This window comes from Hyaena hyaena, unplaced genomic scaffold, assembly GCF_003009895.1.
Source record: "Hyaena hyaena isolate Hyena2069 unplaced genomic scaffold, ASM300989v1 scaffold_113, whole genome shotgun sequence".
Lineage (NCBI taxonomy): Eukaryota > Metazoa > Chordata > Mammalia > Carnivora > Hyaenidae > Hyaena > Hyaena hyaena.
In genome coordinates this window covers 2,373,928-2,400,750 of record NW_024080745.1, presented here as the reverse complement: position 1 = coordinate 2,400,750, position 26,823 = coordinate 2,373,928, and the positions used below count along the sequence as shown (strand labels likewise).

At 36.1% G+C, this 26,823-nt stretch overlaps 1 protein-coding gene and 1 long non-coding RNA gene across 8 annotated transcripts in view; one reads left to right on the top strand and one right to left on the bottom strand.

Moving 5' to 3' along the window:
- VEZT (vezatin, adherens junctions transmembrane protein) overlaps positions 1–26,823 on the bottom strand; it is a 64,184-nt gene that overhangs the window by 11,883 nt on the left and 25,478 nt on the right. For 2 of the 7 annotated variants that reach the window (XM_039236596.1, XM_039236599.1), the window contains exons 3-8: positions 21,735–21,821; positions 14,726–14,901; positions 11,900–12,175; positions 8,927–9,076; positions 4,652–4,799; positions 2,494–2,825 (exon numbers count right to left, since the gene is read on the bottom strand). In XM_039236596.1, coding sequence (XP_039092527.1) covers positions 2,494–2,825; positions 4,652–4,799; positions 8,927–9,076; positions 11,900–12,175; positions 14,726–14,901; positions 21,735–21,821 — 1,169 coding nt within the window. The remainder of the gene's footprint in view (positions 1–2,493; positions 2,826–4,651; positions 4,800–8,926; positions 9,077–11,899; positions 12,176–14,725; positions 14,902–21,734; positions 21,822–26,823) is intronic. The other 5 variants (XM_039236597.1, XM_039236600.1, XM_039236601.1 and 2 more) reach the window with 3 other exon arrangements.
- LOC120234653 lies at positions 8–21,676 on the top strand. The gene is made up of 4 exons (XR_005529153.1): positions 8–124; positions 10,429–10,507; positions 11,155–11,239; positions 21,552–21,676. It is a non-coding gene; the product is annotated as an uncharacterized LOC120234653 (long non-coding RNA).

The following is a 26,823-nucleotide window of genomic DNA, read 5'->3' as shown; positions in this document are numbered from 1 at the left end:
AAAAACAAACTGATTTCTAAAATATTAAGTGGAAAATTTTTAACTCACAAGGCTTATTTATTTAAGAAATAAGCTTAAAAGATGAAGTTCTGGAGATGGAAGGTGGTGATGGCTGTATAACAAGGTATATTTACTTTATGCCATTAAACTATATGCCTAAAAATGATTAAATAATAAATTTAATGTTACATGTATTTTATCACAGTGTTGTAAAAAGTTCATAAAGAGTATCACCTATTCAACACTATTTCTTTTACATATATGAGGCACTTTATGAGCTGAAATGATAAATTAAGCTCATTTTATACTTAATAGGAAAAATAGCTAAATCAGGGAAATTATACATATATATAAATATGACATAAAATCATACTAACATTATATTTATATAATATATATTTATAAATTATATATATTTATATTATATTATAACTAACATTTTATTTCCATTTTACAGATGAGTAATTAGGTCCAGACAGTGGATGAAACTTGCCCAGAGTTATACAGCTGTTAGCTGTAAATACAGGCTGAATCTAAGCACAAAACTATAATACTTCAGGCAGATAGTGTTGTAAGAATTCAGAAGAGGGGGAAGGTGCTACCAGCTATGGGTACAGACAGGGACTAGCTAAGGAAGAAGTACTTTTGAGGAAGCATTGAAGGACAGGTAAAATTTGAACATGTACAAAAGATGAGAAAGTCCATTCTAAATGGTACATGGGGAAAGGCATTTATGCAGTTTGTACTGAAGGAAAAGAATGAGAAAGACTGAAAGGCAGACAATAATAGAGTTATAGCAAATCCTTTCAAAAGAAAGTTTTATACATACTTTAGTTTATGCTGCTATACTCTGAAACCAGTGCAGATTTTTGGTTAAGGGAGAAAGCAAATATATGCCTCAGAAACATTAATCTGGCAGTGACTCTCTGGAGGCAGGGAGAACAGTTAAAGGGTTAATTCCCTAGTATTGGCAACTGGGAAGAGCAACGGGGACAAGTGAGGAGGAGTGAAACACAAATGTTTAGACAACACTTCTAAATATTTTGTGTAGCAGTGCTACAGAGCATATATCAGAGATGATGGTTTGTGACTGGTATACTCTGTTTGAAAGGTGATGTATAATAGCATATATAGAATATTGCATTTTTAAACTGAAGACTTCCTTCCCATGCATAATCCACAGTCTCTGCCCAAAGCACAAAGCCCTTCTTGTTCACATCCATCCAGTGCAGCCTTTCTCCCCGAGCCATCTTCCCTCACTCTAATGCATTCCATTATGTCCTGTGTAGTTCTGATACTATTGCCAAAAATTCTTTAGAGACTCTAGCTTTGCCTAGTACAACATTTCCACTGAAACTTTTTCCTGACAAAGACCCGACTTTTGTTGCCCACTCAAGTAGAGATTGCCTCATCTCCCATATTCCCTGTGGGAGACAAGACTGAGTCAGGTTAGCATTCATTCATCTACTTTCTTAGGATAGTAGCTAGAGACTAGAGACTGCTGGAACATCACTGCCTCTCAGCTTCTTAATTTCCCCTATCCCTAACCTTAAAGCAGCCTTATATACCTCAGACCTTGAACAGATGGGTACAAACTTACCTCCTCAAAAGATCTCTCACCTTAATTTCCTATTCTTATTCATCATATCCCTCCTCACTCCAGCGAACTAGCCCTTTGATTTTATGGAGACTTCAAATACTTTTGACTTGTTTTATCTTACAAAACTGATTCCTGCTCTCCCCTTCTACTTCTTGCCTGGTATCCAGGGTCAAGTACATCAACTACAATCTCATCAACTCATTGAACTACTATGACCTTCCTGATTACCAACACAACATGAACCCAATCATTCATCTGATCCAGTCCTATACACAAGTATCTGTTACAGAAAAATTTCACTGGAATGACTGGATCCTACATTTGACCAAGGCGGAGTACCAATAATACCAGGCAAAGTAGAAGATAAACAAATATAAACTATGGACCCTGCATTTTACTATTCAACTGGGGCCAAAAAGTTGGTCCTCTGATACAGAAAATGTCCAAATCTGCTTTAATTTTAAAACTTGTCATATGCTATTCTTCAACTATATATAACAGTAGCTCTTACAACTTACTGTTCAGTGCCGGCAGACACTTTTCTTAGACTGCAGTTCCAGTTAAGGGCCCTACTTAGAGAGTTAAAACAAGCCCAGTCTTCATAAACATCGCCATTTCAGCTCTCAAACAGAATGAACACCTGCTTTGTTCTGTTTCTAGGTTTTTGGCTGAAATCAGACAAAGTGAAAACTATAAATGACCCCCCGCCCCTAATTACAGTACTTACAAATCATTCTTTCTTTGCTGCATTCATAGCTATAAACTATCCTTCATGCTGCATGTCTCAATTTTGCTGCTACTTTCTAGCTGGGACACAAGCCAATTATCACAATGGCATGAGAATGAAGCTTGCTGATCATGGGGACATTTTCTTATTTGGCTTCTAAACTTACTCATTCAGCAATGCCTTCAGATGTAGCTGAAAGCTGCGTACTGCTGTGTGAATGTTATTCAGTTCTCTTGACTTCTGCTGAGTTTTGGATAAACGCTGTGGTACTGACTGGTGCTGAGTTTCAAAGTACCGATAAAACTCATAGCTGCGTTTAAGCTCTTCCAAACAGGCAGAATGAGCATGAGGTAGACCTTGAGTCACATCAGATAAAATACGATGAGGCAAAAGTGCTGGAGTAAGTAAGAGCCCAGGAGGTGAATTCGCTGTAGAAAGTAGCAGAGCTAACCGTCTGAAGAACTCTGAACTCTGTGCCACCCAAAGTTGAAATAAAACCTAAAAAGAAAAACGGACTACATCAATAAAAAAATTGATCAAAATTCAAAACAAACGACAGATTTGTTTATCTTAACTTCTGGTTAAATTTCTCACTTTATCCAAAGTCATGAATATGGCTGAGCTTGAACTAACCCCTTAAGACTGGTTGAGAATGTTAGATCAAATTATGCAGTCATGGCATGTGGGAACTTCTAATACCAATACAGCATGTAATACCAGTATATATTTTGGAACAGTTTTATCCCAGAAAAGAAGTGCTGATAATGAGATACATGTATTGTAAGTGAATATTCCTTGATGAATTATTTGCGAATTTTACACAAAGTAGAAAAGAAGACATAGGAATAATGGACCTACAGAAGTCCAAAGAAAAGAGTCAGTGATGCATCCAGAGTTTAGAATTCAGAATTATACCATTTTGGTCTAGGAAATAGCTAAGAAATAACATAGGGGCGCCTGGATGCCTCAGCTGGTTAAGCATCTGACTTCAGCTCAGGTATTAATCTCACAGTTCATGAGCTCAAGCCCTGCTTTGGGTGAGCCCCGCTTCTCTCTCTCTCTCTCTCTGCCCCTTGTGGGATTCTCTCTCTCTCTGCTCCTTTGCTCTGCTCTTTGTTCACTTGCGCCCCCTCTCTTTCTCAAAAAACAAGAACTAAAAATAAACTTCTGTAATCTTACCACACACACAGTTTTTCCAACTTGCTTTCTTTATTTTGTTTCTTCCATCATACAATTTTTCTACTACTAATTCCAAAGAATATACCAATCAATCTCATATTACTTAACTTTTTGTTTCCAATATTTGCTGTTGTAGTAATATCATGAACATGCTTTGAGTATATTCTGATTACTTACCTTTAAGCTTAAGATTACTGAAGAATACATATCTTTCTGAAGACTGGTATTAACTGCTAAAGTGACCCAATCTATATATACTTTTATTAGTAGTGTGTGATGTCTCCCTGATCTTCACAAATAATGAATATTACCAACTTTCAATATCCTTGGTAAAATGTCTACTTATTACCAATGAGACTGAATTGGCTATTTCTTTCTTTCTTTTTTTTTTTTAAGAGAGAAAGAGCATGTGTGAGTGGGGGAGAGGGGTAAAAGGAGAGAGAGAATCTTAAGCAGGCTCCACGCCCAGCACAAAGCCTGACACAAGGGCTCAATCCCACGAACCTGGGATCATGACCTGAGCCAAAATCTAGAGTTAGACGCTCAACTGACTGAGCCATCCAGGTGCCCTGAAACTGAATTGGCCATTTCTAGATTTTCCTTCGTGAAGCCAGTTCATGCACCTGACCTATCTCGTTTAGATTTTACATAACTTAGTGCTCTTTATATAGAAAGAATTATATCTACCTTTGTTAAAAATCATTGTAATTTTTTTCATTTAGAAGCTTAATTCTTATAGAGTCAAATATATCTTTTTATGTAGATTTTCCAAGGGAAGATATAGATCTTATACATTCTTTACTCATGTTTGTTAAACAAATAGTCATAAAGTCACTCATAATGGTTTTCTATTAATGTAAATTCACTTATCTATAAACTCTGATTTAAGGCAAGATATGCTTACAGTAAGAATTTTAAGTATTCTGATATCCTCATACAATCTTTATGCTGCTCTCAACTTTTAAAGACAGCTTCACAAACATCAGAAAGGCTATTATGATGACGATCAGCAAACAATAAAAGGAAACAGGTGTCCCGTTTACATTCATAGCAAAGGCACAATCTGAGGGCATCTATCCTTTCTCCCTTTTCTTTTCTCCCACTGGCAGATTACCTTCAGCCCTTTTCTCCCACGGGCAGATTACCTTCAAAGCAGGCAGGCTGAAACCATCTGTAAGGTTATGTGCTTCCTCTTCTGAAATCTGCTCCTCACTGAGGCCCAGGCCCAACTCCTTAAAAGGCACTACACAGATGTAGTTGGTTACATTGTCACTCTCAGAGTTCAGGGGGTAGGTTAAATTAGGTTAAGGCCTTTTTATTAGAAGTATAAAGGGTATAATGAAATCATCCAAAATTACCTGTAGTCAGTCATCTTTATTCCGAACTCTGACTAGAGATGATTAATGTACATTAAAAAAAAAAAAAAAAAAGAAACCAATCTTAAAATCTATCATATGAACAAACCTCAGGTATCTTACTACTAGTATACTTGTGAATAAAATATCTTTATCTCTAAACAATTAAAAGTTCAACTCTTTACAAGTGCTAAAGTGCTAACTTCATTATTTTGGACAAGTATCTTTTGAAACTGTATTGTGTACTTCACTGTATGGTGGCTCAGGCCCTTACTACACCGCAGTAAATACTTCTCTCTTCCCCCGTGTGCAGGCTGCGCAACACTGTTAGCACTAAGCCTGTTCTATGTAGGCCGTCCCATTCAGACTACTGTTGTTTCCTCTTTCCTCTTCCTCATGGGCATCTATCAACTTAATATGCGATATTTCTCCCTTCAACAGTTTTTGTAAAGAATTATATCCATACAATTCCTAATAATCAACTATTTTTATATTTCCAGCATACTCCTATTTAGTCATATAATAATATTTTAATATAGCACTATAGTAAATACATATTTTATTTAAATATTTTGTAGCTCCATCTGTGAGACTGGTCTAGTTTTTTCTCTACATGTTTTGGTATTGCAATTATAGAATCTTCATAAATAAAATGATGTAGGGGAGGCTTTCGAACCTTTTCTATAGCCTGAAGTAGGTTTTTAAAAAAACCATAAAGTCATCTGGACCTGGTAATTAAAATTTCCTTTATTCATTTAGTTTTTAAACATGTAATATATTCACAGAATTTAAAATTCAAAAGGTATAAAAAATTCATAAGGTATTTAGGGTACTGTAAAAATTGCTTCCTACCCTTTTAGCCACCCTATTCTCCTAGCTAAAGGCAAAGGGAATCACTGTTATTAGTATCCCTCAAGATAACCTGTGCATCTCTCTTCTTTTGAAGTTCATTTATTTTGAGAGAGAGAGAGGGAGAGCATAAGAGAGAGAGTTGGGGGGGAGAGAGACAGAATCCCAAGCAGGCTCTGCACTGTCAGCGTGGAACCAGATGCAGGGTTCGAACTCACATGAGATCATGATCTGAGCTGAAACCAAGAATAAGACACTTAAGCCAACTGAGCTACCCAGGTGCCCCTTCTTGTGCATCTTCTGAGATACTTTATGCATACATAAAAGCAAATCCAAATATAAATATGTATGTGGATGTATACACATTTATTCCCTCAGATATACAATCTACCATATACACAAATAGTCTCATATATATGTATGTGTATATATATGTGTGTGAATGTGTGTATATGTATATACACACACTTTTACGCACAATGGAAGAGTAGTATAAATAATGCGCTTTTTTTTTTTCAACAATTTGGATATCATTCCATAGTAGTGCATCAAGAACTTTATCACTTTTCTACACCTGTAAATTTTCCATTATTTACATAAAACCAGGTGTTTTCTTTCTTTCTTTTTTTTGTAAGTTTATTTTGAGAGAGAAAGAAGGAGAGAGAGAATGCGTAGGGGAGGGGCAAAGAAAGAGGGGGACAGAGGATCCAAAGTGGGCTCTGTGCTGACAGTAGACAGCACCATGTGGGGCTCAAACTTACAAACCATAAAATCATGACCTGAGCCAAAGATGGACACTTAACTGACTGAGCCACCCAGACGCCCCCAGGTGCTTCTTTTTTAAAAGTTGCTGCCACAAAATTGTATATACTATCTCCTTATAATTATTTTAATTTCTTCAATATCTATGGTTACAGCTCTGTTCCCATTACTAATTTTGTATATTTGTACTCTTTTTACTTTGACCAGGCATGTGAGGGTTTATACTGATTGGTCTTTTCAAAGAAATAGTTGGTGGATTCTTTTTCATTTTGATTCCTTAAGGTTTCTCATGTGGTAAATATGTTCTGGTTCCTGCCTACCTCTGAATGTCATCTCATGCCCCAATTCCCAGTTTACTGTGCTTCAGTCATGATGGCCGTTTTGCTATACTCCAGTCATGCTAAAATAACTCTTGTCACAAGATCTTTATACTCACTGGTCTATCAAACCGGAACATAATTTTTCTCCTCATTCAAATATCCTTTTATTTATTTATTTTAATTTTTTGTGTTTATTTATTTTGAGAGAGACAGAGACAGAGTGAGTGGGGCAGGGGCAGAGAGAGAGAGGGAGACAGAGAATCCCAAGTAGGTTCTGCAATGTCAGCGCAGAGCCTGATGTGGGGCTCAAACCCATAGAACTGTGAGATCATGACCTGAGCAGAACTCAAGAGCGATATGCTTCACCAACGAAGCTACCTAGGCGCCCTAAAATCTCATTTTAAATGTCAACTCTTCGGGAAGGCCTTCCCCCTGTCATCCAATCAAAAGCAGTAACTCACCAATCACTGTCTATTCTATTCTGCTGGGTTTTCATACAACAGATAAGTGAAAATCTTATCTGTTCACTTTTTATTCATTATCTCACCCACAAGAAGTAAGAGCCATGAGTACAAAGATCTTGTTTGTTTGTTCACTCCTGGGTTTCTATTTCTTAGAAAAAGTGACTGGCACAGGAAACTCATAAATTTGCAATCTGTTAGGTTGTCCCTTTCTGTTTCCTTATCCCTCATTAAGCCAGAAGTACTCTGAGGCAGGGACCATGTCTCTTATGTGTACCATCATGATCTAGTGATTAGCATATTGCTTGGCATGGAGATTATTCTCAATAAATACTTACTGAATGAGTAACTACTTGAAGTTCACATGCCATACTACTGTACCTCTATTTTTTCCCCATATCTTTGCTGCATTATACTTGAATGTAGACTTTTATTATCTTCAAGGTCAACTCCTTGAAAGCATTCTCTGACCCCATAGGCCAAGTATATGCTCTTGCTATGTTGGAAGGCACCCTGGGCACTTCTACTTTATTATGAATTCCAGCTTATCTTTTGAGTATACTCAAAAGTCTAGCACATAGCAGGCGAGTATTTAGGCAGCAGGGGAATTGAATAGACAAGTTCATGACTAAAATTAAAATGCTTTCAATTTCCAAAGAAGTAGTACAGTTTAAAAAAAATATATATACATATATATATAGAAAAGGTTTTAAGACATAAGCCCTTTAGTGAAGACACAACTTCACCTCTTACTAGTTGTGTAACACCAAGCAAATCACACAAAATGGAGACTTTATTCAGTTTTTCCATAAAATGGAGATAAGATCTAGCTGGAAAGATGTATGTAAAGACATAATAAAGCACTCTGTAAACGTTAAGCATGATATTTATCTGTGCTACAGTACCCCAAATACTGAAGGTCCAAGGAAGTATTTTTGCACTCCATATACTCATAATTTAACTTAACTATGAATCTTAACTGAAATAAAGATCCTACACACCTTTATTTACCAATTAATAGAATTTCCTGATTTAGTAAACTTAAGTGACATATGTATTATCTTGCAGTCTCTGAGTGTTTATTATACACCAGGCACTATCTAAGCACTTTATATGAACTAACTCATTTGACTCAACAAAACCACAGAAAGAGTATGTTGTTACTGCCATTTTTAAAATGAACAACACGAGGTACAAAGAGTTAAGAAACTTGCTGAAGGTCACCTAGGCAGTAATTGATAGAGCCAAAATTTAAACATAGCCAATCTGACTTGAGAGCCTCTGTTTTTTGAAAGGGGAAGGATTTCCTGTTACCAGCTTATTTCCATGTCATGATGCAAATTTGCGTGTCCAGTAACTTTTAAAAATGTCAGACCTAGCAAAGCCAGGTTCTTCTGACTTTATTTTTTGGACCGGTAAAGGGAGGGGGCGGAGGGCCTTCAAGTTTCTTCCTTGTTGAAATTGAGCCACACGAGAAAACCTTTTTTTCCTGTCTGTTATTGTTATTCCCCCTAGACCGCATTTCCAGTTTTAAAATAGAAGCAATGATGGAAATTAGCTACAAAATAGGCAATCTCAGTTTATACTCAACTTTTACAGGATGCAACTATACTATCTTTACATTCAGGACTCTGGAAGCATATTTATTCTTACATGTAGACAGAAAAGGATATTTTTTCAGCATATATAGGGTAGCGAGCCTTGCTGCTTGAAAGTTGGCTCTTACAGTTCTGTAGACAGCTTTCCGAAGACCGAGGAGATGCTGATTGGGATGCTGTCCAGCTTTATTAAATGGGCAAGCAGCACTGACCCTGTCAAGCAAACTTGAAAAGTAAAATGTGATACAACTGTACAGGTGTCCTAAAGTTTTTGTTTCCTAAATCCATAATTCTATTCAACTTAAGACAAAAAAACCCTCCTTTTTCATGGTTTTTATTAGAAAATGATTGTAAATATCCCAACTCAGGTCTTATAAATAGCCATTTCCCTGATACATATATAGCCCCCCCTCCAGAAAAAGACAAATGAAAGATTAAAATCTCAAAGAGTAAAGGCTTCTTCTGATATGGAGAAACAATATATTTTAGTCAAAATATGGTAGAAATGTACAATACTTATGTAAGACATTGCAACTTTTTGATATAGACATTCTACCTACTAAAATATACTAAAGTGGTACTATTTTACATTTAATTTTTAAAACCTGTATCTACAGTAAGTATGAAAACTTTAATTAGAAACACTTTTACATTCTTAATATGCATTTACATATGTTCATCACTCATAGTTTTGGTCACTTGTACAGAACAATGAAAAACTGTAAAAATACATTCTGTACATTCATAAAAGTAGGGTAAAATGACTTACCCACCTGCTGCCACTGGCACTTACCTACTCAAAATGAAGTAGGGGACGCAGAGAGATAACAGGACCAGTGGCCAACAGGGGAATGCAAGTAGAAAGGCAAAGGAAGGGTTACTAGGTAGTAGCATAGCTACTCTCCAAACTATTCAAGAGGAAGCACATTTCATAGTACTTTCCAAAAGATAAATGGGGAGTACCTATTTGCAACAATGATGTATATCATGCTTTTATAAATGAAATGAAGAATGATTTCATATTACATAGCTGTTGGATAATAGTTTTTTCACCTAACCAGTAATCCCAATAGCAATAGAAAATACTGAAATTTATAAATTTCTTATACTATAACTATACACCAATTTGTAAAACAAGACATCTAACTCAAAACTTTTAAAATATTAAAGCAGACTATAATGTATTCAGGCATTAAAAATCTTTAAAAAAAAAAACCCAAAAACCAGAGGACAAATGACTGATAGGCTTATTTTTAATTAATTAGTTAATTAATTGATTTTCTTAAATAGTTTATTGTCAAGTTGGTTTCCATTGATAGGTTTATTTTATAAAAAGGGAATGAGGCAAAGAATTTAACCATTCTTTAAATGAGAAAAGAAGCAAAGAATGGTTAAATTCTTTGCCAGAGAGGACAAACTGAGACAGAACAAAACAGCACAGGTTTTCAATATATGGCACTATTGTGTGTGTTCCATTTTACTAATAAATCAGTTTTAAAGATGAAAATATTTCTAAAAAAGTTATGATTCAAGATTTATTGTTACTCATAATTTTTCTCAATCCATTATCCAATTAGATGAAGACAAGCCAAACAATTTTTTCCAACATTTCTTTTGCCTCACTGCATGTCAATGGATAGGAATCATAATCTGGAGGTAAGTCATGTGTAGCTGTCCCATGTTAGCTCTTCATGCCAATTCCAGACATAATTCTATAATGTAAGTTGGAAAATGACAAAAAGCACAGAATCCTCTATATGTGCCTAAGCATTAATTGGACACATACCCACTTAGCTTAACCAGTCAGTCTTCTCAGTGAAATACTGTACAAATCACGAAAGTAAAGGAGCTATTACTTAGCACTGTTTTCAACTTTTAAAATCTAATGCTCAAACAACTTAATATTTGTTATGCTCTATCAACAAGTAGACTTTAACTACAACAGAAGGACAAATATTTCTCTCTTCTGTCTTGGGATTGTTTAAATCCTGCTGTTCTAAAACACAACAGAGTGAAGAATGAGTGACTACTGGAGATTCTTTCACTTCCCTGTTCAGTGATTTTCCAGACAGAGCTTTTCCATCAGTACTCTTTAAGTGCTATTCTGGAGCACAGCAAGGTGAAGAATGAGATGACTACCCAAGGTTCTTCTGCTCTCCCTTTTTGTCATTTTCCAGATATAAGTAATTAAAGGTAATAATCACTCTTCACCATATACTTACTTTCTCCCACCTACAGACTGCAAAGGTTATATAAATTAAATCAATGATTAAACATACTACAGTATTACTGTCATTCGTTAGTTTTCAGCAGGGAGCCTACTGGACCAGAAACCAGCTCTGGAGTCAGATGGAATGGACCTGAACCTTTGCTCTACCATGTGTAACTGTATGCTCTGTTGTATACAAGATTACCTAGTATAGTAGTTGGAACGTAATTGATGCTTAATAAATATAACTATCCTTTTAATAACAGAAAAAATATCCTATATATCCTATACCTTAATATTTAATTAAGACTAGACTAGATTGGGGAATATTTAATTTCCTGTGGGAATGGAATATTTGCTTGATATTCTGAGAGTATCAGTGCCATATCTACTAATGTTTACCTAAAGAATATTATTAATGCATGTCAAAATTTTTCAAAATCAATTCAAGTCAGATACATCTATCATTTAAACTGAGGAAAGAGAGTGTTTGGCGGAGAGTAAAGGAAACAAATATTTGTTGGGTAATTTTGGATGCCAGATTCAATGTTAGGCTCTCCCTGTATATTAACTCATAATAAAGTCACATGGTAACACAGAAATAATTATGATTCTCTAAGCTCTTTGGTTTCTCAAAGTAGATAAGCAGAATCATATTATATATTAAATCTAGCATATAATGTGTTACTCCTTCACAGTTAACAGACTTTAATAAGCGCTAAAGAGAAAACTTACATTTTTCTGTAAATGTAACACAGACATGAAAATAGATAAGTATTCTAATTTAACTATGTAGTAGGAAAGAATTATTTAAAAAATAAAATGAAATATGAACTCACAGTGTAAATCCTCTGGAAATGACTTCAGTTTCTTGAATGAGACGTAAAGCTTTTCTCACAAGGTTGGTAAAAGCTCGGCTATTTGTTGCTGTATCTTCTAAGCGGACATTGTATTTTTTTAGAGTTACTTGTAGTTTGGCTGTCCTCCATAATCTCAAAGCTCTTATAATCAGATAAACAAATAGGATCACGCCCCATATCAGCCAGGAAGATATAATCCACCAAGTGGGAAGCATAATGAGCAAACTAATGAAGGCAAACAGCACCGAGACATCCCTATAACAGAGAAACCAAGAAACACGATATCCATCAGACTAGAGAAAGATTTGTTACGTTAGTCTGTATTTTAGGTTTGTTAAAATAGGTGCTAAAATGCTAGTAGCTTCTTTGTAAAGTAAGACTTTAAAAAATAACATTTAAACAAGTAATGTGAAATAATTTAAAAGTATCTAGCAACTAAATAATGGTGCTTAGGTATTAAAATCTAAGCTAGTAAGTTTAGGTTAAAGAATGTAAGAAGTAAGTGTCTTCTGAAATGACTTTTTTTTTTTAATATGGACTCTTCTAACCTAAAAACTAAGTACAGAGTTTAAAATCCAATTTTACAACTGATGAATGGATAAAGAAGATGTGGTTTATATATATAATGGAATACTACTTGGCAATGAGAAAGAATGAAATCTTGCCATTTCCAGCAATGTGGTTGGCACTGGAGGGCATTGCGCTAAGTGAAATAGGTCAGTCAGAGATAGTTACCATTTGTTTTCACTCATATGTGGATCTTGAGAAACTTAACAGAAGACCATGGGGGAGGGGAAGGGAAAAAAAAGTTACAGAGAGGGAGGGAGGCAAACCATAAGAGACTCTTAAATACAGATAACAAACAGGGTTGATGGGGGCGGGGGAAAGAGGAAAGTGGGTGATGGGCATTGAAGAGGGCACTTGTTGGGATGAGCACTAGGTGTTGTATGGAAGCCAATTTGACAATAAGTTGTATTTAAAAAATCAAAAAATAAAATCCAATTTTACAAATTTAAAAGTAAAAATAATTTTACTAATTTTTAACATTACAATACATTTTAATATTAAGATGAGTTCTTTTACCAAAGTCAGACTTTAATTATTTGCACTAAACAAATATCTCAAGAAAATATAAGCATTTTTCCAATTAGAAATTATACTTGAGTAATTGTTTCAATAAAAGTCATCTAATATTAAATCATCACCATCATAAATCTGGAATACACATACTGCAGCCAATAATATGCACATACTTTGTACTTTTTCACTGCTTTAACTAAGTAAAAGTATATATGAAATATTTAAAATCTAGGCCAATTACAAATCTATTGACTAAAATACATCTTTTAAGCAATGAAGTCTTTGATAAAAATGTAATAAGAAAGAAGTGAATATACGGAGATGTGCCTTAGAAAAATATCCAAAAAAACAGCATCAATAATACTCGAAGACAGTTACAATCAAATTATAAAGAAAGTCGCATGTAAGAATGCTTCCTAATAAATATTGACCTGTCCTAATTTCCCTTGGAATCCTTTACTTTCAAGTGATATTGCTAATATCATAAAGCAAAATCTTATCCTATACTTTCATGCATTAATAGCGAAGTCTAAAAGTATTTATAGGCCTCAGGGTTGCTTAATCACACCTGTGGCTAAAGGAAACTTAAAAGTTAGAGCTGTAAAATTCTTAAAACCCCTGGTTCCTTCTAACAGCTCCTTGCATTTTTAGATTTGTAAAGTATAAGATTCTTTACCCCATCATGATGGTGAGTGACTACAGATCTCTGCTACCCCTTACAATATGAAGCATCTGTCAACATGACAAGAAAGATAAATTCAGAACACTGAGGCCAATGTTATGTAATCGTCTATATAACTTGAATAGTTCAAGCAATGATTTTGTTCATTTAATAAACCCATACTTTAAAGTTCAGTTCTGTGTGTGTATACATATATGTATGGTTTTATATATATGTGTGTATTGTGTGTGTGTATATATGGATATGGATATATATATGGATATATACATAAATATATAAAATCCCTTTTTGATATTCATGGCCTGGGACTTCTGCATTAGGAAAGTTTTAGGACTGAATTGTCAGTCTATATTCCTTATGGCTTCTCAGCCAACAAAACAAGAACTGACTGTTTACTTCCATGTCCCATTCTATTTTTGATGTCTCTACAATGTGTTTATGATATAATCTATGAACTTTAAAAAAACATAAAGAGCTAGTGGCTAGGACTGCATGCACACATGCGTATAGGTGTATGGGTAAGAGAGATTCTTAATGTACATTATGCCTGCTTGTTGGGTTATTAAACACAGAGCTAATTATACTGAATTAAAAATACATAATAATTGGATGTTTTTCCAGCTTCATTTTAAATAGTATTTATTTTAGAAATGTACTTAAAAGAAAATTTTCTTAATGTTTTATTTATTTCTGAGAGAGACAGAAAGAGAGACAGCATGAACAGGAGAGGGTCAGAGAGAGAGAGGGAGATACAGAATCTGAAGCAGTCTCCAGGCTCTGAGCTGGCTGTCAGCACAGAGCCCGACGTGGGGCTCAAACCCATGAACCGCGAGATCATGACCTGAGCCAAAGTCGGACGCTTAACTGACTGAGTCACCCAGGCGCCCCTGAGAAAGGTACTTTTTTAAAAACCTCTGGGTCATCCTTAATTACAATGTTAAAATGCATGGAATGTTTATAATTTACAATAGAGAGCATGATAATGGATTTCCTCTGCTAATACTGTATATGTAAGCAAAGGATAGATGTATTCTGGACAGTACCAAATATTAGGGGTTGCCAGGGAGCAAAGCGTTGGAAGGTATCCATTTTCCTGTTGTTGAGGTTGCCCTGCAGACAGGATACTAGGATCAAGTAGCTCAATCAGCTCCACATCCTCTTGTAACAGGACTTCCTGTTGCAGGATGGTATGTAGTGAGTCGAGTCGGAATCCAATATCCTTGCCATTGAAAAACCCAAAGAGAGGCATTAATACAGACATAATTTTGTATCAGATGCTAAGCTCCTAATGTACTAACAAAATTTAGGGGTACTACATATTTTTTCCCAGTAGCCTCCAAGAGGAAGATACAACAGTCCAATCTATCTTTAGTATGATGTATATGGGGTTTAAGTTTCACTGTAAATGTGAAACAATAAAGATTGAGATGGACATTATTGAGCCACCAGATGTGACAAATTTTTATAAAAGAAATGTGAATAACTATAGATTAATAACCCAGTCTAGTTAAGCCTAATTAATTAAACTGCTGAAACAGAGCATGGGAAGTATAATCCTGTAACATAAGATGCTGCCCCTGGATACTATAACAATATAGCCAAAATGTAAGAATTACATCAGCAGGATCAAGGCCTTCTAAAAATGGGCAAACACAACATTAAGGTATATAATGCAAAACCACACTAATATGTGCATAGCACTTTATAGTTTACAAAATGCTTTCACATATTGGTATATGTGCTCATTTATTCCTTCTTCTTTTCCTTCTATCCATCTATCAAGAAATATTATATATACCAGGCACCATGCTTGAGACCTAGGGTACAAAAAATGAACAAAACATTCAAGTCTCTACTCTTAAAGAGTTCACAGTTGAATGAAGAGGACTGAAAAGTAAACAGTTACAATACAATGTGCAAAGAGGTGCAATGAGGTATACCTGGAATTATGAAAATGGTACAGAAGAACCAAAATTTGTAATGAAGCCCAAGAAAGGAAAAGAGGTGATGCCTGAGCTGAGTCTTAAGGCATGAACAAGAACTGACCAGATGAAAGACTTGGAAGAGGGAGATGGGAAGAGCAAAAGCCTCTCTAGAACCGCAAGTCACCGCTTTTAGTTTTACATACAATGTACATGTTAAGAAGGTGAGAGATGAGGAGTGCCTGGCTGGCTCAGTCAGAGGAGCATGTGACTCTCAGTCTTGGGGTTGTGAGTTTGAGCCCCAGGTTGTGGAGATCAGTTAAGTAAATAGACTTAAAAACTAAAAATAAAACAAAAAGGGTGAGAGATGAAGTAGCAATGGTAGAGTACATAAGTTAACTTTCACAGTCACCCTGTGATGTACATTTTCATCCTTCTCTCGATTCTATAGAGGAGAAAACTAAAGCCCAAAGAGATTAAACAATTTCCTAGAACTCTGATTTCAAATCCTAAGTCTTTGGTAGTCAATTATACTTCCCTATATACAGTCTGCGGTATGAGAAAATTTGAAGTTTTATTATGCATTGCATTTAAGAACAGAATGATTCTATTTTAAGAAAAAAAAAAGAACTTTTAATGGATAAGGCATTTAGCAATTAAAGTAAAACCAATTAGATCTAGGGTTTGAAGGCAATGGGTTTGCTCTTCTTAGCCAGTTAATCATTCCCACACAAGAGCCTACCCTGCCCTAGCTCCTCATAATGGGAACTTACTAGGAAGTGATCCAAATATCCAACTATGATAGCATGTCCTCTTGATTGTGGGTTATGAATCACTTTTAGAGAAGGAGAAGAATATTTTTAATATCAGTCTCATATGGATATATTGATTTTCTGTTCTTTTTTTAAGTAAGCTCTATGCCCAGTGTGGGGCTTGAATCATGACCCCATGATCAAGAGTCACATCTACCAACTAAGCCAGCCAGGCACCCCTTTTATGATTTTCAGTAATAGAAAAACAAGAACATCTTGGAATGCTTGTCTTCCTTTTAGCCTGGTATTATTATTATTATTATTACTTTTACCATCTACTGACACACCTTGCATGTACCTATGTATCACTTTTGTTTCATATTTGAAACACTGTTTCTTCTCTTCTTTTTCCCTTTTCTCTTTTTTTTTTTTTTTTTTTTNTTCTTCTCTTCTTTTTCCCTTTTCTCTTTTTTTTTTTTTTTTTTGAGTTACAGTTATCAGACAACGTTACATTAGTTTCAGGTGTACAGCACAGTGATTTGACCACTCTATACATTATGCCATGCTCACTACAAGTGTAGCTACCATCTGTCACCATACAGTGCTATTACAGTTAGCACAGACTGAACTCCCTATGCTGTGCCATTCATCCTTGTGACTTGTTCATTCCATACTGGAAGACTGAACCTCCCACTCCCCTTTACTCATTTTGCCCACCCCTCTGGGAACCATGTTTGTTCTCTGTATTTATGGGTCTGTTTCGGTTTTGTCTGTTTTGGGTTTTAGATTCCACATATAAGTGAATTCATATGGCATTTATCTTCCTCTGTCTGAATTATTTCATTGAGCATAATAACACCCTCTAGGTCCATCCATGTTGTTGCACATGGCAAAATCTCATTCTGGTTTTTTTTTTAATGTTTTATTTATTTATGAGAGAAGAGAGAGTGAGAGAGAGAGAGAGAGAGACAGCGTGAACAGGGGCAGGGTCAGAGAGAAAGGACACAGAATTTGTCAGACACAGAATTTGAAATAGGCTCCAGGCTCTGAGCTAGCTGTCAGCACAGAGCCCGACATGGGACTCGAACCCATGAACCGTGAGATCACGACCTGAGCTGAAGTCGGATGCTTAACTGACTGAGCCACCCAGGTACCCCGATTTCATTCCTTTTTTATGGCTGAGTAAGATTCATTATATATACACATAAAGAATATTTATATGGAATATTTATACCATTTATATGAACGTATATAAATGGTATTTGTGTGTGTGTGTGTGTGTGTGTATATATGTATATATATACACCATTTCTTCATTTCTTCTTTATCCATTCATCTATTGATAGATACTTAGGTTGTTTCCATATCTTGGCTATTGTAAATAAATCGGCAATAAACATAGGGGTGCATTTATCTTTTCAAATTAGTATTTTTGTTTTCTTTGGGTAAATAACCATTAGTGAAACTACTGGATTGTATGTATTTCTATTTTTAATTTTTTGAGGAAACTTCATACTGTTTTTCACAGTGGCTACACCAATTTACATTCCCACCAACAGTACATGACAGTTCTTTTTTTTCCACATCCTTGTCAACATTTATTATTTTTTGTCTTTTTGATACCAGCCATTCTGAGAGGTATAAGGTGACATCTCGTTGGGGCTTTGATTTGTATTTTCCTGATGATTAGGGATGCTGAACATCTTTTCATGTGTCTCTTGGCTCTTCTTAGAATCATGATTCTAACATTAGGAACCAATTAATTGATACTCCACTCCACTTTCATAAAAAGAGCGCAATTCACGTTATACTACTGTTAGGGTTAGGGAAGGGGTAGAAGCAAGGAGGGCAGAAGGAGGAACACAGCAGCTTTTCACGTAATTTTTAAAATAAATCCCCACATACTGGTCTTATTATTTGATTTGGATTCCACACACACAGAGATATTAAAAATCAAGTTTTTGCTACAAAAGCTTTAAATCATACCTTTTATGAGACTGCAATCTACTTACATAGGGGTAAGTTTAAAGAAGCCTAACTAAAGGAAGGCTAAGGCTCACAAAGAGGGGGAAAGCTATTAAGACAGAATGGGAGCTTTCCCTCTTCATAGCCCCTTATATAGATATGCTGCTTAATCAAGTACACACTTTCTTTAACACCATCCTTGGCATCAGACCTGTTTGCAAAACTGGGATAATGTTTCCTCAAAACCATTGTGCTTTGAGGCAGTATTAATTGCTTTAGAAATATGAGATTCAAGAATGTGACAAACTATCTACAATCACCTATAAATACAGATAAACCTGAAAAGGACCAAGACACTCTAAACAATTAAAGAAGTATTATCTAGTGACTAGTCTGTCTCTACAAAATAAGAACTTGAACTGTATTCTGATCACTATAGCTATAAAATTAAATCAGATTACATTGATGAATTAAGTTTTTTCTTAAGGATAAATTATAAAATTGTACTTTAGTCTTTAATTATAAAAATGAGAACTGCTGAAAATAGTGAAACTGCTGCAATATGCCAATCAAACTAGTGGGAAACCAGACACCTGCTATATTAAGAAACATCTTGCAATAGCCCTATTTGGACCAAGGTCCAAGTGTCAAACAAGTGAAGAGACTTAAAAGCTACTAAATGATTGACTAGATAATTTAGATATCATCTGTACAGTCGGATGCTCTGTGTTGTGGGGAAGTGCACTATGTGAACTTTGGATCACCCTCAACAAGTTTGAGTGCCAAGACCTAGTTACTATCTAGGTTTATATCCTGGTTCCACATCTTAAGTTAATAACTTCTCTGTTCCAGTTTCCTCATCTGCAAAGTGAGGATAAGAATAGTATGTACTTCAATAGTACCTACTATGAAAATTAAGTAAGTCAATATTTATATAATATATAGTGTCTGGTGCATAGTAAGTACTTACATATTAAGTACTATGTAAGTGTTAGCTGTTAATGTTGTTAGTACACAAGAAATAATTAAAACACAATAAAGAAAAGCGCCATTGTACAATACATAAACTTAAAACACAGCGTGGATAATTGTTACTGCAGTGTTGAAGAAAATAAGAGATCCGACAGGTTGAAGTTTGTGGGAAAGGCCTTAAGGAAGAGCTAGGACTGCTTACTGAGCAGACTGCAGTAACAGAGGAAAAATGGAAAGGATTCCACTACCGTATAACAGCACAAACATAGACATGCAGAATAAGTATGAAATAAAAGAAAAGGAAGACTGGGTTGGCTGATAAAAAAAATATTGGTGGATAAGGCTGGAAAGGTAGTCTGTGGCCAAATTATACAGACTCTTTGGACTTGATTCGATGGGTAATGGTGATCTTTTAAGGATCTAAACAGGAAAATGATGTGAGAAGGTAACTCAGGAAGATTTCTGCCTATATGGAATGAAAGGGTATGAGAAGCACAGCTCAAAAAGAATAGAGAGATTTCTGTTTTTACCCCAGGAATGGAGAAGGGAACTATGTATGTGTCAATATATTTCAATGATCTTACATAGTTTTTTAATACATTGTTCTGTTTCATAAAGCTGATAAGGATCAAATGAGTTAACATGTGTGAAAGCACTTTACAGGCTAAAAAGTGCTTCGAAAGTACTAATACCACTACCACTATAGTTTCTATAAAAGAACTTTTTTTTAATCTTTAATAAGTATTTTAATAAAAAGTCACAATGGCAAAAGGTTCAGATATTATGGAGCAACTGCCAGTACTCTAACAAAAGGAAAAAGAGATTGGTTCAATATCTGTATAGCTAATAAAATTTTAAATATGTCTAACAAAGGGAAGAGTCAAGCATCTCACACCAGAAGCCAACAGGGTAATTCCTTGTTCCATTACTATTAAATGATTTCTTTGGTAAGTACTTCCTACAGTTCTCTATAATGTAGGCATAAAAGGGATGCATAGAGAAGCTGGCACTTTACAGTGAAACGTGTGGCCAGTGACAAAGAACCAAGAATGAAAAGATCAGGACTATACAGACTCTGATTAAATCACAGACAAATGCATATGGATTTGTATACCTTACCACAGTCCTAGGATCACTGAGGAAGGAGGATGGCTCCACCTGGATAGAGATGATATTCTACGTAGGTGACAAGACACTTCATTGACCTTCTCAACATACCTACAAGATGAAACTCTGAACAGAGAACTTGCCCATTTGGATTGCTAAAAAAGTAATTTTAGTCGGTCAAAGCATAACACTCAAGCTAGTGAAGCACTATGTTATAATGGAGAACTGAGGCTTGGAAACAAGAGACCTGAATTCAAATTCTAACTCTGTAACTTTCTAGCTGAACATTCTTGAACAATTCACTTAGTAAGTATTCTTAAACCAAACTGAACTGTCTGAATCTCAGACATTTGGAAATCTTACCATTTCCAATTAGAAAAATGCACTAAACTTTATAGTGTTTGAAGTAGCAAATCAAAATGTGAAAGCACTTTGTAAACATCTCCTTAAAATGGTAATTTACAAGAATGATAAGGCCAGCAGAAGATCCTGAAATCTGCCTACTTGTAACTTGATCACTCTCTGAGAGCGATGAGAACTTTCAATTTTTTAGCTATACTACCTAGATTTTGCATTGCTTAAGATGTACAAAATTGAAGCATTCCCTCTTGGGGGTCATAGGTCAAACACCAGATATATTCCAGCAGAGAGCAGGAAAAAAAAAAAAAAAGCAAGCCTCACGGGAATCAAAAAGAGTCTCAATGGTCACAATTTCAAGTCTTTGGGAAATTCTGTGATTATTAGTCTTGGGAGGCTAAATTTTACAAATGAAGTTGTCAGAGAATTATAGATTAATGATAAATTAGAGGGGAACCACTTTGATTCTGTCCAAACTCTGTAATCATAGATAATGGGATAAGGATACAGATAGTCAATAAGGGGGGGAAAAAGGATATAGTCAAGCTCCTAATAAAAAAAAAAAGATCCCGCTAAATGATATATTATCTTCCCTAATGAGAGGAATATTTGTCAATGGAGGAAGATGGCAGCAGGAAATTAGTAATCTAACAAATAAGGTTTTAATAACTACTAGAATATTCCATTCTGAATGGCTAAATAACCTCTTAGAAGAGCTATGAAATAATACTAAATTAAGTCCAAATTCAAGATTGTCAATTATTAAAGAATTTCTTCTTCTTCTTTTTTTTTAGGTGATACAAACAAACTTCATTTAAATGCTTCATGAATCATGCAGTCTCCTTTCAAAGAACTTCCCAGAATTTAGAATTAATCATTGCCCAAATCAGTAGCAACACAAATTCTCATTCATTGCATTGTCATTAATAAACTGGAGCCCTGAAAACTGACTAAAAGAAATAGAGGCAAACACTTACCAACTTGTGAAGTAAGTCATCTTTCTTATTGTACTGAGAAAAAATCCAACTTTTAATGGTTTCAGCCACTTTTAACAGGATGCTTCGCTGAAGGAGATTAATGAGATTATACAAGATGTATTAAACCACACCCAAACAGCAGAAACACTTCAAATAACTTACTTTTTAAAAAACTTTAATGTTTATTTATTTTTGAGAGAGAGCATGAGTGGGGAAAGAGCAGAGAGAGAGGAAGGCACCAAATCCAAAGCAGATTCCAGGCTCTGAGCCATCAGCACAGAGTCCGATGGGGGGACTCGAACTCATGAACCATGAGATCATGTCCTGAGCTGAAGTTGGACACTTAACCAACTGAGCTACCCAGGCGCCCCTCAAATAACTTACATCTAATTAACCAAAATTTTTATTAGACAAAGGGAGGAAAAAACTCATCTAGGTTATATCCTTTGTCAGTATGTCTCAGGCTCCTTAACAGTTCTCAGATTTACTTGCACATCAGAGTCACCTGGAGATTTTAGTTAGAAACATATTTTTCAGTCCCCAAACTAAAGGTTCAGATTCAGTAGGTTTGGAATGAGACCTGAAAAGCAGATTAAAAAAAATTTTTTTTTAATGTTTATTTAATTTTGAGAGAGAGAGAGGCAGAGTGTGAGCTGGGGTGGGGGTGGGGGCAGGGGCAGAGAGAGTGAGGGAGACATGGAATCTGAAACAGGCTCCAGGCTCTGAGTTGTCAGCACAGAGCCCGACGTGGGGCCTAAACCCACGAACTGCGAAATTGTGACCTAAGCCAAAGTCAGATGCTTAACCTGAGCCAGCCAGGTGCCCCAAGAAGCAGATTTTTAAAAGAGCACTCAGAAGTTATCTTGATGCAGCTCATTTGTCTTGGGCACACTATACACATTAAAATTAAATATATTTTAATGAAAACCATAGGGTGTTCCAAGTTCTCAAATACTAAGAACATTTCACTCCACAATGCTAACACAGATATTTTAATCAATTTTAGAAAAAGTGTCTCATTGAAATAAGTTACATCATTGAACCAACCAAAAATTCAATTTCTCTTAACGTTAATAGCCCATTTCCTTTGTATGTAGTAAATGCAGTTTACATTCACTGAGTGATTACTATATCCTGGGTACTAAAAAAGGGTCATAGGAACAAAGATAAATACATATAACTGCTGTTTTCAAAATCTTAGAAGAGACAGTGAATAATTACAAATCAATGTAAAGTCTGGGAAGGCGTTGAGAAAAGATGGCAAGAGGCATTAACGCTGAAGTTATGCCCCAACAGATGAGCAAGAATTTAACAAAGGAGGGAAGAACACTCTGGGCAAGGGAACAGAGTACGTAAAGGGGACAGCCATGTAACCACACACCATGGTCACAGTGGAATGGTCTGGGCTATGACCCAAGGGAAGAAGGGAATAGTAATGAACACTGAGAGGGATTTTAAAGAACTTTGGTCTTACTTCTCCAAAGAGGACATCCAGATGGCCAACAGACACATGAAACGATGCTCAGCATCCCTCCTCATCAGGGAAATACAAATCAAAACCACACTGAGATACCACCTCATGCCAGTCAGAGTGGCTAAAATGAGCAAATCAGAGAACTCTAGATGCTGGCGAGGATGTGGAGAAACGGGCACCCTCCTGCACTGTTGGTGGGAATGTAAACGGGTGCAGCCCCTCCGGAAAACAGTGTGGAGGTTCCTCAGGAAACTAACAATAGAACTCCCCTATGACCCAGCAATAGCACTGCTAGGAATTTACCCAAGGGATACAGAAATGCTGATGCATAGGAGCATATGTACCGCAATGTTCATAGCAGCACTCTTCACAATAGCTAAAACATGGAAAGAGCCTAAGTGTCCATCAATGGACGAATGGATCAAGAAGATGTGGTTTATCTATACCATGGAATACTACCTGGCAATGAGAAACAATGAAATCTGGCCATGTGTAGCAACATGGATGGACCTTGAGGGTGTTATGCTGAGTGAAAGAAGTCAGGCAGAGAAGGACATTGTTTGCACGTATAGGAGGATTAGGAGGAACTTAACTGAGGAACAAGGGGGAGAAGAAGGGGGGAAATGGTGGGGGAAAGGGAGAGAGGCAAACCATGAGAGACACTTGAATGCTGACAAAAACTGAGGACTGATGGATGTGGGGGGGAGGGGGATGGGCATGGAGGAGGACACTTGTGGGGATGAGCACTGGGTGTTATGTGGAAACTAATTTGACAATAAACTATTTGTAAAAAAAAAAAAAAAAAAAAAAACTTTGGTCTTATATGCCATAATAGTTCAGACTTTATCCTGAAGGCTGTGAGGGGGGAGCCACTGAAGATTTTTTTTACGCAAGGATATGAAAAAATAAATATCAGCATTTTAGAAAAAACACTGACTACAGTGCACAGACGGTACTAGCAGGAAATGATTGCAGCCAAAAAGTATCATTTGAAGGATATTTAATAGTCCAGCTAAACAATGATAAAGGCCTAAAGCAGGGTAGCAAAAAGTGGTAATAAATAAGGGTTGGATTTCAGAGACATAAGAAGTTGACGTGATATATCATTTAGTGACCAAATTAATGTGGGAGTGATAGCAAACTTAAGATAACTGAGAGAGTGGTAATTTGGAAATATGGAAAGAATATTTTGTTTGTTTTGGGGGTGCTGAGTTGAAAACAGTTCTGTTTTACACATAATGAATCTGAGTTTCCTGGGGCACAGGGCAGGTGAAAATGTTTAACAAGCATCCAGAACTGAGAAAAGACAGAATGCACATAAGTAGCCGATGAGGGCAAGAAAGTACATGAGATCACTCAGAGAAACAGATCAAGCAGAGAAGGTGCTCAAATTTTATGTAAGGAATGTTTAAGAATAATCACAGGAAAAGAAACTAGAAAAATATAGAGAATGGATATTCACGGTGAGAATACCAATATAGTCTATTCAGTAACTACTTAATAACATTAAAAAAAAGTGAAAAAAGGGTGATTATTCCTAACTATAGTTTCATCACCATCTCAGATAATAACAAAAAATTTGCTTTCCAAAGAAAATAATTGGTACTTCACTGCTTGAACAGAACTTTGGGGGAAATCTAAAAATATACCCCTTGAGAAGGAACTAAGTAATACAACAAATCTTTCTAAAATATAGCGACCCCAGATTTAGAAAAACTCTATTTTAGAAAAATACAGCTCATACAGTTGAAATGTATAATTGAAGACTAAAGGAACTTTCTAGACATGTGGCAATTTTTTTAAATGTTTATTTTTGAGAGAGAGAGAGAGAGAGAGAAAGAGAGAGAGAGAGAGCACGAGCAGGGGAGGAACAGAAAGAGAGGAAGACACAGAATCCAAAGCAGGCTCCAGGCTCTGAGCTGTCAGCCCAGGATGCAGGGCTTGATCCCACGAACTGTGAGATCATGACATGAGCCAAAGCCGTACACTTAGCTGAATGAGCCACCCAGGTGCCCCAACATATGGTAATTTTGAAAAACATTCTCTCGCTATGCTTTTTACTGGTCCTCAATTTCTGAGGGATGAAACTTTCAACTCTCATTTTATTTATTTATAAATTAATAATAACATTTCTTTTTTTCTAATGTTTTATTTATTTCTAGGTGAGAGAGAGAGAGAGAGACAGCGTGAGCAGGGGAGGGTCAGAGAGAGAGGGAGTCACAGACTCTGAAACAGGCTCCAGGCTCTGAGCTGGCAGTCAGCACAGAGCCCGGCGCAGGGCTCGAACCCACGAACCGTGAGATCATGACCTAAGCGAAAGTTGGATGCTTAACCGACTAAGCCACCCAGGTGCCCCTAATAATAACATTTCTATACATAAAAATATCTATCATAAATGAAAAGGATTAAAACTTATAAAACCCGGGGCGCCTGGGTGGCTTAGTTGGTTAAGCGTCCGACTTTCGCTTAGGTCATGATCTCGCTGTCATGGGTTCGAGCCCCGCGTCGGGCTCTGTGCTGACTGCCAGCTCGGAGCCTGGAGCCTGTTTCAGTCTGTAACTCCCTCTCTCTCTCTGACCCTCCCCTGCTCACGCTGTCTCTCTCTCCTAGAAATAAATAAAAACATTAAAAAAATTAAAAAAAAAAAAAAAACTTATAAAACCCAAGTTTTTGAATAATAACAAAAAAAATGCCAATGCCCATATCCTGGCTAAGACTATCCCTTGGCCGATTTTTTGTCTTTTGTTACCAAGTAATCTCAAATCCAAGTTTTAATCTATAAATAACCTATTAGCTATATCCTTAGGTTTTGCTTTCAAAACTCTTCCCAGGAACATCCACATTTGAAAGGGTCAGGGAGAAGAAACGGTTTAAGCCCAGAGAATCAGCAAACTGGTTCTGATCCATGTGAACTCTAACTCCCTAACTGCCAGTCTGTAAGTGGCAGTCAAAAAAACATTTCTCTGGTATTTATTCTGCTCTTGCAAGTGGGCCCAGCTTGGTTACCTCACATTGTAGGGATTTTTCTTTTTTTTTTTTTTTTAAAAAATTTTTTTAAATGTTTTTTATTTATTTCTAGGAGAGAGAGAGACAGACAGAGTGAGCAGGGGAGGGCCAGAGAGAGAGGGAGTCACAGACTGAAACAGGCTCCAGGCTCTGAGCTGGCAGTTAGCACAGAGCCTGACGCGGGGCTCAAACCCACGAACTGCAAGATCATGACCTGAGCAAAAGTCGGACACTTAACTGACTAAGCCACCCGGGCGCCCCGGGATTTTTCTATGAACAGGAGAAAAGATACTTCCCTCTCTATCACCACAGAGTAAATAACTAATTGAAAACTTTAAAAGACTCCTCCCTAAAATAATGATGTCTTGTAATAAAATGATTAAACTAGAATGCTTAAGAAATGAGGTAATCTGGTTTTTTTTCCCTATTAAATTAGAATTCCTTTTGTTAAAACTGAAATGTACTGGAATATTTCCTTATTTTATTAAATATGGCTAATAGAACATAAATGATCTATAAATGCATTAAAAACATAATTAACGGTAATAGAGATTCTTTTAGTATCTCAGCCTTACAATGTTGTAGTCAACTGAGATATTTATTGTATAA